The sequence below is a fragment of the Cariama cristata genome, unplaced genomic scaffold, assembly GCF_000690535.1.
Source record: "Cariama cristata isolate BGI_N322 unplaced genomic scaffold, ASM69053v1 scaffold19076, whole genome shotgun sequence".
NCBI classification, from domain to species: Eukaryota; Metazoa; Chordata; class Aves; order Cariamiformes; family Cariamidae; genus Cariama; species Cariama cristata.
The window spans coordinates 41,477-54,065 of NW_009620627.1; the positions used below are offsets into that span (position 1 = coordinate 41,477).

Consider the following 12,589-nt stretch of genomic DNA (forward strand, 5'->3'; position numbering starts at 1 on the left):
CCATACTAGGAACGTGATGGGAGATCTGTCAGTCTATCTTTGCCTTCATTCGTTCCAAATAATGTCTTATCCTCCAGCCCCTGGATCTATGTAAGTACTTTTGAAATTAGGAGCTTTTAAACATCTAAGATCATCAGTATTTTTTTTATGGGAAGTATCTGCATGTTTTTAAACTTGTGCTATCACATGCTACTTGGAATTTTTAATATCCTGGCATGAGCTGTCGATTAGTTTTCTTGAGCAGAGAACTCCTTTCAGCAGTACACATTGACTTTCAGGGAAGTATGGCAGCTGGCTTTCTCTAAACTATGGAGGGGGAAAGATGAAGAGATACTTCAAACTATTTTGGAAAAAAAAAAAAAGTGAAATGTATTATGCTAACTTTCATTGACTTCAACTCAATTTCACTTAACTAGCAGGTTCTTTTAGAAAGGCTGCAGTATATGTATGATTGGGCTAAAATTTTCCCTAACCTAACTTGGACTAACAGAGCTTTCATTTCACAGTTTTTGTCTGTCTCTCCTTTTTTTTTTTTTTTTTTTTTTAAGAATCTATTTATCCTTTGTAATAATGTCTTTTGGTATTTCCCTGCTGCTGGAATTTCTGTAGATGTAATGACAGTAATGACAAACTTTGGTACATAGTAGACCAATCTGTATGTTAGTAGATGTAGACCCATCCTATCTGGAACATTTGCTTGTGCATAATGATTTTTCTGACATATTCAGACCATGACAGAAGTATGTAAGCAAGGGAGAGAAAGTGGGGGAAATTCCACCAGTTTGTTTTGTGCAGTGTGCAGTCTGTGGTTTGTTCAATTGTCTTATTAGGTTTTCTACCTTTTTTTTCCCCACCAGTGAAAAATCTGGTAACTGTAAGACTGTAATATGTCAAAGCTACACTTATTATGTTATTTCTTTGAAGACTTGCCTAGCTAGCTGCTGGGATAGATTTTGTTGTAATATTGTTTTTGCCACAGTTTGTGTTTTGAACATCAATATTGGGGTCGTTCATGCCTGAGACAGTGGAGATCTGGTTGGCTTTGCCGAGGTTCTTAATGATACTGATGTTGTATTTGGCAGTTTCCACAAAGCTGTTTTCTAGTAACCAACCATCTGATTCACCCTCCAAATCTCCTAGCAGAAGGACATTCTTCATTGCTGTTTGTAGGTACCGGACACCAATAAGTACAGAGAGCTGTAATAAACAGTTAATGGTTAAACAGAGAGTTCAAATTACAGCCTCAATCCTACCACTAAGTCAGCTTTCTGACTTGTGTATTTACAGACCTAATAATAAATATTGAGTAAAGCAGATAAATTTTTTATCCCAGCAATATATCTAACCACTCTCCCAATTAATTACATTTTTTTAGAAAGAAAAATATCAGGGAGAGATTGATTGATTCTCTCTCCATTCTTCAGGTAGCATTCCCACTTGCACGTTCCTGGAATTACTCGGGAACACTGCAGCCTCAGAGACTACAAGTAATTGATGTAGAACGGATAATCAATTAATGGAACCATCAGTCACTGGGAAAAAAAACTTAAATCATAGTGTGTTAATTTCTGTGGATTTTTTTCCACTGACCTTGATTAAATCTCTATTTCCTCTAAGGAGTTTAATCATTCGTATGTAAGCCACGTGCATCCTACATGCCAATGCATTAAAATTAAGAAGGATGGCTTGTAGTAGAGGCTCAAGGGTAAGTTTAGGAAAAAGCCCCGCTTTCATAGTTCTGTTGGAATCAAGATCAGCGTGCCCAGCTTGTCAATATTTAAGAGAGCACAGAGAGCCGTCTCACAGCTTTTTCATGTGCTGCCAAAGGCCTGTTGTTTCTGGCACCACCGCCCCATCTAGCACTGCTTGAGGACTCTTGTGAACTGTTTTAATTATAGTGCTAATATTTATGCAATACAGCAATAAGCAGAAAACTAAAACTTATTAAAAAGGGAAGAAAACTGTATTTTAGTCTATGCCATTGAGGGGTCCTTTACCTGCAGATGACAACATCCAGACAACTTTCTTTACAGATGCCAGCAGAAAGACCGCATCTTTGCGGGTGTATATGCTTGCCTGTGATATGCTGATTTTGATTGCATAGTAAGTAGTCTAATCTACATGTAAAAAGGTATGCCATGTTGACGAGTACTATCAATGTGGCGAAGCTATGTAATGCAAAAAGGAGGCTCAATTTTTACTATAAATAGAATTTATGTATTCATCTAAAGGTCTGCTCACATTATTATATTCTTTGTTAAAACTGACTTAAAACAATCCTTAGACCTTCTCACCTAATTTCCTTCCAGTTGTGTCACTGCACATATTATCTTGTATCTGATCCCATAAATGCTTCAGGGAAGGGAACATGCCATAGTCTATTGAAAAGCTCTCTAAGTATGCAGAATTTCATACATCATTTCTAATAGTTCTCATCTTCAATGAGATTTGCTTCTGCTCTGGGGACTTTGAGAAATTTGTCTGTACTAAAGGAAGTCCTACAACATTCTGGAAGTGCTTGTGCACTTTGTTAGATACTGAGGCACTTCTTGTGTGTTACACCGTAGTTGTTTCCCATCCTAGACAGCAGGAAGACTGATTAATCTGACACCAACCATTTTGATGAGACTTACCTCAAACAACCAAATAAGCAATGCTGCAATACCGATGGATCTCATAATAGCTGTGTAGTAATCCAGCAGGGCCTCTCTGCATCCCTTCACCCAAATATTGAGCTCCTCTGTCAGAAAATCGTAGTTGTAGTGAGCGCTGTTGTTTGTCAGCTGGTACTGGATACAGGGCCGTGGGGAGCTTGGGTTGCAGCAGCTGAAGGGTACTCCATCCACCAAGAACTTTCCATCAACATTGCTCTTTAGACGGCTGCAACAGGACAGAAAGTTTGAGCATTACAAATCTGGTATCAGCAGCAGATGGCATCTGTGATTTTTATAAAAAGATATAATGCAAGTCTGCTGCAATGTAGGTCTCTCCAATGTAACAAAAAGAAGATGGGAATATATTTCCAACTGGAAAAGTTGCCTACTGCAAGAAAACAGATTTTTTTCATTTGCTGTGTTTCTGAAGTGTGGTATCAGCACAGTATCTCACGTGGTTCTTAGTAGTGCGCGTGCAAGATGTGGATTCAGTGTTCATGGAGATGTTGCCTTTTTAGGTACCTTTGCGCTGAAAATACTAAAGACAATTTCTGAACTTGTTTATCCTGGTGGAACTCTAAACAAAGTTATGGCCCTAGAAATCCTGTGTTTCACTACTTCTGGATTGATTTTCAACACAAGCATTCCTTAAGAGAGAACCTAATACAAGAACAACTTTGCATGCGACAGGAACCACTGGAAATTGTCTGCTGGCATTTCATCATTGTACCCATGTGCAATGGCTGGTTTGGCACGTGTTTTGAGACTAATTCACAAGGGAGTTCCTACTTCTTGTAACTATACTTTTTCTAACTTTTGAAACTGTATTTATTGCTTGAAATTATTCCGTACCCTCCCCTATAAGATCAGGAGAAAAACAAGTGGGAGAAGAAGAAAGATAAAGAAATAGGAGGGAGAGAAAAAAAATCATAGGATGGAAAGAGAACACAGTCTCAGATTAATCAAGAGTTTCTGGAACAGTTAAATGAATCTTTGACATCCATTTTCCTTGTATTACCTGCTCTTCAGCTAGTGCATCCTTGTGAGGACTTCTGTTTCCAAGCAGACTCTTCAGAGAAATAGATTTTCCATACATTGGAGAGTGTATAAGGTGTTGAGAGATGCTCTCACACTTTGGGGAAGTAGCCTGTAAGCCTGTATCTATTTTCATGCTCATTGCACAAAGCTTGCTTCCTTAGATAGCCCCACAGGTGAGAACCATAGCCTGTTTTAATGAAGCCTATGCCCTTTAGCCTTTGTTAGAGCGCCAGAATACACGAAAGACAACTTTCTCTTAGATATCCAGCTTTCACCATTTGCTAATAGTAGAATTTTTAATATTTTCGAAAACTTATCCCCTTTATTAATGTTTACAAATCATATTTTCCTGTTCCACTGTAGATGATCCAAATTAAAGGGAAGGAAGTCATCACAAGAAGCTCATCAGGTGAACAGGAGAAGCAGAAACTCTGCGGTCCAGTGTTCTTCCAGCATTTTGGGACTAAATGTGTCCTTCAAAAGAAACCTAAGCTGCTAGGTAGATCAGTATTTGTGGCTGTGGTGGGATGGCAGAATAATTGCCTTCATTTTATTGTTGTGTGCCTGCTAAATACAACCTCCTTCCTTTCTTTTTTTTTCTTTTTTTCTTTTTTTTTTTTTTCGGGTGGTGGTGTGTTTTGTTTTGTTTAACGTTCTGTCAAAAATATCTTCCTCAAAGATCTTTCCAAGTAACTCAGGAAGTTCATCTCCATTTCCTACCTGGGAGTGGGTTAGGCATGCATTCCTCTCCATTTTAAAGTCTAGCACTTCACTTGGTGGCCATGATATTCCTGGTAATGGCAACAGAATGAAACCAATGCAAAAGAACCCAATAATCAACTGAAACCAGACTTAAGTGTGCAAGCAGTGTAACAGGCATAGGCAAAACCACTCCCTGGGAGGGAAACGAGGAAGGGGGAGCCAAAGAGGTACAAAACGGAGGGCTCAAAGGCCAGAGGAGAAAAGAAATCTCACAGAGGGAGGAGAGGAAGGCTGGCACATTGTGAAAGAGCAGCTTTTACCTGGGTCAGCAAAATACCCTGTGTATTTCAGTGACATGACCCAAATACAGTACAGCATCTAAAATGGTTAAAATACAATGTATTAAACTGGGTCTTCAGCTTTTCTTTTGATCCCAAGCATCAATTTAATTAAATTTTTTTCTTCCTGCCACATGTTATGAAGATGAATCTTCTTTCTCCTGCCAACAGTAGCAGTTTCCAGACTTGGGTTATGTCCCCCTGCCATCATGTTCCCTCTACTAGTGGCAGATAAAAGAATGATGTATCTCGGTGCTGTCAGAAGGGAAGACCTCCGTAACAGATCTGAGGGAATGAGACATTCACTGGTATTTGTTGTTGCAATTCAAAGTTGTTATGGTATTGTAAGGCAAAACTTGCTTTTGAGAATATAAAAAGATGATTTTTACATTTTTACCCAACCAAAGCAATGATAGGATTGTACCGCTGTAACCTGCCTCATCCTCTTACAGTTCCCATTGATTCTCTCCATTTCTTGTCACATTGTGGTGTTGACAATGCAGATATAGAAGAAAGGGGAGGGAAGAGAATTATGAAGGAAGGTAGAAAGTTCAGTTTTGCAAAGGTTACATGTGAGTTGACAGTATGTGAGTCCTCACCTGCTTTGCCTCTTGATCTACCAATTACTAATTGACATACAGTACAAGATGAAACCAAGAAAAATATTTGGTTCCTTCTCAATCCTTTCTGGACATTACCAGCTGGACTTTGTTTCCAACGATTTCATATCAAATGTTTCTCTACCAGATTTCTGGAAATCATCATATAATTTGGTTATACAGCACCAACTTTGATTCTAGCAATCAAGATGGAATTATCCAATTTATATGCAGTAAAAGAAATTCTGCAGTGTAATTCCCTCACACACATTTCACTGGCATCTTCTGCCTACATGAGGCAAAAATTAACTGACAGTGTATTTTCAAAATAATGGCAGAGCATGGGTGACCCTGCCGAAGAAAACGGAGTTTAGCTAAGACCCTGGGTAAAACATTACTGTTTCTGCATGTCTCACAGAGATAAAGGGCAATTTATTTTACTTTTGTCCTCACAATAGGATACTACTCTTAAGTTCCTGTGAACCATCTTTGTTGTCATGTCACTTTTCAGTGTAGAACCAGGATTTGAAACATCTCTCAGGTCAGTCTGCTTTGTGTCACTGTGGCTTTCCAAATTCTCTCTTGAGAACACTTGTTCTAAAGCTTGCTTTGTTTCCACAGCCAACTGCCTTATGCATGTTGACATCTTCTTGTCCATATTCTCCTAGGTCCTGTCCTCTGGTATATTTGCAGTTCTGTATATGCTTTGCTATGCTAGCAGTTTCAAGTTGCAAATTCTGTGAAAACAAGATCTTTGGCCTCCCTTCTCCTGACTTTATTGTCACTGATTTTTGAGTTCAACAAAAGAGAACACTTAACAAGTGCCAGTCAAGCTTTTTGTGTTTGTCTTTTCCAGGAATATACAGCATCAGTGAAGACTTTTTTCAGCTTTAGAAGAATTTTTACATATTGGAATGTCTACTTTTAAAAATTTTTTATTGTTACCTCTTCTATTGTCCATAAGTATTACCAGACTCTTCTTTTTGAGCATATAATTTCACAATTGCTGTATCATGTGAAGCAGCACCAAAAAGAAACCCTAAATAAATTTCAAGGGTTTTTCTCCTCCTTTTTTATGCAGTGTACATGGTGTTGGCAGTTTCTCACATGTGAACGTATAGATTTGAACCTGGGTTTGCAGCATCTAATATCTTGAAGGAGAAACATCTTTCAGTGTTTAGGACTGACTATGCAATGTATTGATAGTACAATCCTTTTTTTTCTTTCCACTATCAGCTGACTATAATTGAAATTTTGAGGTAGCTAATTCACCACATTGAAAAAAGAAAGATACATCTTTGCTTTGCTTAGCATCCCTAAAAAGTTAGCAAAAGGCAACTTTGATTTTGCATGTAGTTAGCATATTTTGTGAGTAACGTGGCATTCTACAGTTTTTTGATTGAGACAAAGGTTCAGTAAAAACTAGTATCTACTTTGCTTTCTTGAATGAGTTTTTCTCCTAGAATTGTTTATGACTGGTAAATACTTACTCCAGAACTTCCTTGGAAGCCATATTCAGATAACGAACAGATACCCACTGAATTTCAAACCAGTCTCTAAAGCCATTGTTTCCACAGCACTGGAATCTAATTTGTAACATATCCACTGTTTTCTTTAAGAAACATCGTCCAGGTATGTCCGTGTCCTTATAGAACTTAATAGCATCCCTCAGTCCCAGATAGAGAGACTCTTCCAGCTCGTTCCTCATGGTATAGCACATGAGAGCACCCACCAGGATGCAGAAGGTAAAACAGAAGGTACATACGATGTATGGAAGCATAACTAGTTTCCATCGAGAGAACTTGTTGGCATCTGAGCAGTCATAGCAGATTTTGCCACCCAGAAAGTTGATGATACATGCTATGACTCCTACAGAGATCAGCATGTTGGGGACAGAGTTAACATCCCCTTTTGCCATCACTTCATTGCGCTTCTTGATCTCTATTTTCAGAAAGAGGCCAAGACTGAAGAGAATGATCCCGCTCAGTACAGAAACCCAGTTGAGGATCCACAAGATCTGGGCCAATTTGTCCCTTTTAGTTTTGGTGAATTTTACTTTGAGGACAGCCATAGTCAGATCAGCGTTAGGAAAAGAAGCGTAGGTCAAGGAAAGCTCGTAAGCTGATTAGCAGCATGTATCCGAGGCATGCAGTAGAAATCTGAAGGAGAGAGAGAGAGATTACTGTCTGTTTGTCTTGGTATTTATAGAGACTAGAGAAAACTTCCTGTACAGCGTCAGGCACTCTGAGTCCTACCAAGGGAGTGCCCCAGTGAAATTTATTGCTTAAATTTCATACGATGCGAATCACTTAAAAAAACCCCAAACTTCTAAGGACAGACTAGAACAATTAAAAACAAGTGAACAGTAGAGCCAACGAACTCTGGATTCCTAGGGATTTTTGTCAAGAGCAATTTTCTGTGCAGATTTTCTGATGTCTAGAAGTGAGCTGATCTGCTGGCTTTCCCTCCAGAAGACTCACGATGCCTTTCCCTTCTACTTGTTGCCTGTATTTTCTTGATGATTCTAGGAATTTGTAATTCTTAGATTACTGTGTCATGCTTAGATTTGCATTCAGAAGTTGAACAAGCAGGACAAACAAGCAGATACATACAGCATAATTACATAAGCCTTTTTTCCATATGGAAAAAAAAGGTGAAAATAGCACCAGAAGCATGGTATCCTATGGGTATTTTTAGTCATTTCATCAATTATGGGCAGTAAAACACGATTTTGCTAGCAAAAAGCAATTTTATTCCTACACTTATACTACTAAGATATGATCACTCTTGCAAAAGCTGCAGGGAGAACTGACTGTGGTTATCTGCAGACACAAAATGTTCAATGAATAGTTAAGTGATCAATGACTCTGTTGGTTTTCTAGAAAATATTCTCAACATTTTATTAACTTTTAAGTGCTGTGGCCTTGATTGTATTATATTACTGGTGAACAAACCAGCCTCCACCACATTTTTCCATTTGATCTGGCATAAAAGCACTACCATTTTTATGTGAAGTAACATATCAACCTAAAAATAAGCAGAACATCCTCACACCTTAAGAAAAAAAATCAGCAGTTTAAGATGCTCTGTTTCTTTCTTTACCTGATTTGCCCTCCTTTTTCCTGAAAGTTCTTATTCAAAACCAGATTTTGGAATAGTGTGATGTATTACATGAGGCCTATTTAATCCTTAGGGAATCACCATTACTGTCTTAACCTCTGCTCCTGCAGCTAAAGTTCCTTAGTCTTTCCCTTTGTCCTGAGGCTGTGACAATCATACCTTATTCCAACCCGCCTACCACCTGTAGACTGGTTTTCTTTCTGAGTCCCCCATATTCCAGTCAGAATCCTAAACTTCATTCCTGATTGCACTTTCTGCAATAACCCTGACTTCTTCACCGCCCCTTGGAACTGCTTCCCTTCCCCCCTCTGAAGAAGACTCTGCAGCCCAAGGGACACCACTGTATCTTTTTAAAGGGGAACCATTTGAAAAATTACAGGAAACTACTCATGTGTTTACTAGTTTGTATATTTCATTAGCTTGTTTTTGATACCCCTACTCATGTTATTAACAGTCCTTTAATAACTTTCCCATGTGATCTACAGACTTTATTTTTCTCTCCAAAGATCACTATAATGGGCATAAAATATATTCAGAGAGATTGCCTGCCCCCTCCCCACCACGATTTTCAAATCTGATATTTCAGAGTTTCACAGCTGAAGGAGAACTTCTGTGTTTCAAGGGCTGTCTTCTTTTCCCCAGCTATTAGTGGATCTAAGAAAAGATGCCATCTTTCCCAGCACTTCTAACCTTGCTTCTCTGCAACACTACTAATAATTTCTCCTTTGCACCTCTCCAGTTATATCACAATCACAGGCAGAGAGCAGCTAGTAACACCTGAGATCTAAAACCTGTTAGAGCTGGAGAAACGTGTTTTCAGCGTACACGATGTGGATGGAGAACTATGCTGCCGTACCTCAGGATCAAACCATGAACTTTTACCCTTCTTCAGTGCTTCTGATGCTTTGTGATTGCCTTTCCTCAACAAGTGCAAGATGTGTGGAGTTGTTCTTCCTTTCCTCCCAGAAAAGCTGCTCTCAGCATGGTCTTGTACTAATTTAGTAACTTTCATTTACTATACAACTATGTATTTATATGATTATACAGTCATCTAATTCCACTAATATAATGGCATGTATAAACCATAAAAGGTAATCCTGTAAATTTGGGGAAACAAAGAAGTATAAGCAGCATTATTCTTGTATAATATTTTTTAAGCTAGTGGACTGTACTACTTAACTTCATCTAAATCAAACTGGCATCAGCTACAACAGCATGAAATCCACCTGCAGACAAGCTGTGCAGAAGTAGGGCTACACCTACCCAGTAAAGGATCCACAGCTGCAACGAAGCTTGACATTGGGTAAGCAGATTGTTGTACGGCACGGTTTAAAAAGGTAATGGTATCCCAGCATCTTCATCTGTATATGTCGGAAGGAATCAATTCTATTTGTACAGGCAAGGAATAGGTTGTTCCATTCATATTAGGATATAGTTAGGTATCTTCATGCGTTTGAATATTCAAACATTTTAATGCCTGTGAGATCTGATTAATTCACGTTCCATTTATTTTCTCCTGCATTTACAGAGGAAGCTAATTCCCCTCAAAACTATTCACCTCTGTATATCTTTTGTAGAATACACAGAACAGTTTGCAAAATGTACAGTATTTTTCCTTACTGGCTTGATTTCCAAGGGTGTTGAGGCCAGCAGCTCTCTGACTTTAAAAAAAAGGTCCTAATTTTAATGATTGTTAAGGCTGATTATCAGTTATGGTTGAATATTGATTGTGATCACATTGTGATGATTGTATTGATTATCGTGATGAAATACTGATTATTGATAGACACCTCTGTACAAACAGTCCTGTTCCAGAAAACAGTCATTTATAAAATGACAACGCTTTCTTCACACGATTCTTCTATGGTATCCTTCAGACCTCATTTAAAAAGATCGTGCTCTGCTGGCACAGAATTAAGCCTCCATATGAATTCAGCTGACAGCCTGTCTGCTAAGCCTGGAGAGACAGTATCTTTGATCGCTTCACCAGTTAAGCAGTTCATGACATGCACTTAAATAGCTGTAGATGGCTGCTGCAAATAGGTTTATTTGCCCCTGATACTTGGGTCTCAGAGGTCACAGTAGAGAATCTGTTGCAAAATTTCCTAGCTGCTGATACGCAGTTCACGTTCAAGAGCCAGTTTATATGAACACATCACTCACTGTTCATTTCTATGAAATACATGTAGGTATTTGCAACACGCCTCTAAATTATTAGGCACACATAGAGTTACAGTGTTACTGAGAACTCCCTGCTTGCCAAATACCTTTTGCTTTAACCTTTGAACAAAAGTTGTAAACAGTTCTAACTTTACTTAAAATTAATCTACTCAAGAGGCATTGTTGATTTTGGAAGATGTAAATTTAAGACTTTGTGTCATATTCTAGCCATAAAGAAATTTGAAGCTGAATTCCATAAGCAGGGATACATTCAGTCTCGTGTAGCTATTCTGATAGAGCTCCCTCCCCTCATTTTCAGATGCCTAAAGTTAAAAAAATGAAAAATTTATGTGCAACAGCAATTCTCCTAGCAAGTCCTTGCTGCCAGTAACTCTCATATGGTATTTCCAGCTTCCTTGATGCAACTTTAGTATTGTTATCAGACCAGATTTCATGGAATATTCACATTTGTCTAACAGAGGTACCCACGCCACAGTCCTCCAGGGGTATAAGATCTGCTATTTGATATGAACCACGCTGCAGAGGAAAGGGGGGGAATGACTGGGTGTTGTGGTGTTGTAGTGCAGTGACCACTCGTTGACTGACCCTGGCTGTCACTGATCTACTGAGATTGCACAAAGGGTCTTGGGAACACACTGTGCTTTTCATGAAACTTTAAGCGCATCGAGTCTGGGACAGAAGAACAACTTACCTACTCTGTTCCTATGTTCCCAGCTTCTACATGGATATTTCTCTTGAGATTATTTTTTCCTATGCTTTACAGTTACTGAATTTATTTTAATGGGAAGACTCTCTGCCCATCGTAATGAATTTTGTAAATACACCATAACATTATTCACAATGAAGTATTGAATATATTTATTAGCATAAGATGTATTGCAACACGCGTACTGCTGCGTGGTAGCATTTTTTGAGCATCATGAAGAAAGTTCTTCCAGCTGAAAGAACTGAAGTACAACTGTGAGCTAAAAGTGTCATTGCCTTGCTCTGCAGTATGTATCTCGTTCTTCTCCAAGTTATATTTGGCAGTGGGCTGCTATAAAACCACAAATGCTCCTAAGTAGTTCAGTGAAACAAAACACCTTTATCAAAGTTCTTAGAAACACACCTCGCCATTGCACACGAGCCACTCCAGAGTTATGAAGCATATACACACAGACATTTTTTCCCCAGCTATGGGACAGCAAGCTGGATTTTGATCTATAAAGGGAGAAATATTTCAACAGAAGAAGCCCAATAAATGTGGAAATCTCTCCCATATTATCGATACTGTTCTCAGGCTTTCTTTGTCTAACTCGCTTCAAACACAGCTTCCATCAGCATATGGTAGCTTTTTGCTTCCAAGGTGCTACCTACCTGTTCCTTTGCTATCAAATTCCCCTAACTACATCACTTATTAAATGCAAATTGTCCAAAGAAATCTGTCTTGCAATTTTGTCATAAACAAACTGCATCTTATCTTACCAATTTCACTAATATCTTCCATTTTCACTATACACATGCTCCTATCTGTGACTTATTGTAAAAGAGACCACTAACCTGCTTCAGAGGACTGAACACAATCTCGAAACTAGTAACTTGCTGAATACAGGGCAGAAAATACCTGGATCAGGCATCCTGAGGAAGACTCAAGTACTGATTTCCTGATGTCTGTGTGGTTCTTCTGTCTTTACACTGACTCACCAATGGAGACAGAGAAAAAGACTTCAACTCTCCTGCCCGTGCTAATCTCTCTTTCATCTCTAATCGTAGCTAAGAGATTTATTTCAAGGTTCTTATGCCACCAGGTTAAATCCTGCAAAACAGGCCAATTAACTGAGTGCGAACTGAGATCTGACTGACAAAATGGATTTATAGTAACTTCTTTACCTGTTTACCCTCCAGAGGTTTGGGCTAGTGAGCAACAGAGACTGTTCTTCAGTACCTGCTAATGTCTTCATTAGTTCTGAATTTGTTC

General features: G+C 38.7%; 1 protein-coding gene across 1 annotated transcript; it reads right to left on the reverse strand.

Moving 5' to 3' along the window:
• Positions 1-930: 930 nt before the first annotated feature.
• LOC104162851 (photoreceptor outer segment membrane glycoprotein 2) lies at positions 931-12,380 on the reverse strand. The gene is made up of 4 exons (XM_009701681.1): positions 12,172-12,380; positions 6,822-7,490; positions 2,634-2,880; positions 931-1,197 (listed from the first exon to the last, which is right to left on the reverse strand). Exons 2-4 carry the CDS (start codon positions 7,400-7,402, stop codon positions 931-933), a joined length of 1,095 nt encoding a protein of 364 aa, XP_009699983.1. The 5' UTR covers positions 7,403-7,490; positions 12,172-12,380.
• Between the last annotated feature and the right edge of the window lie 209 nt (positions 12,381-12,589).

What these genes read in the sequence shown, in the direction of transcription:
- LOC104162851 (XM_009701681.1), bottom strand. Translation starts at nt 7,402, where the DNA reads ATGGCTGTCCTCAAAGTAAAATTCACCAAAACTAAAAGGGACAAATTG. An exon ending in GCTTCCAAGGAAGTTCTGGA is followed by an intron (nt 2,881 to 6,821) that starts GTAAGTATTTAC and finishes GTCCTGTTGCAG; the next exon opens with CCGTCTAAAGAGCAATGTTG. An exon ending in TGCTTATTTGGTTGTTTGAG is followed by an intron (nt 1,198 to 2,633) that starts GTAAGTCTCATC and finishes TGTTTATTACAG; the next exon opens with CTCTCTGTACTTATTGGTGT.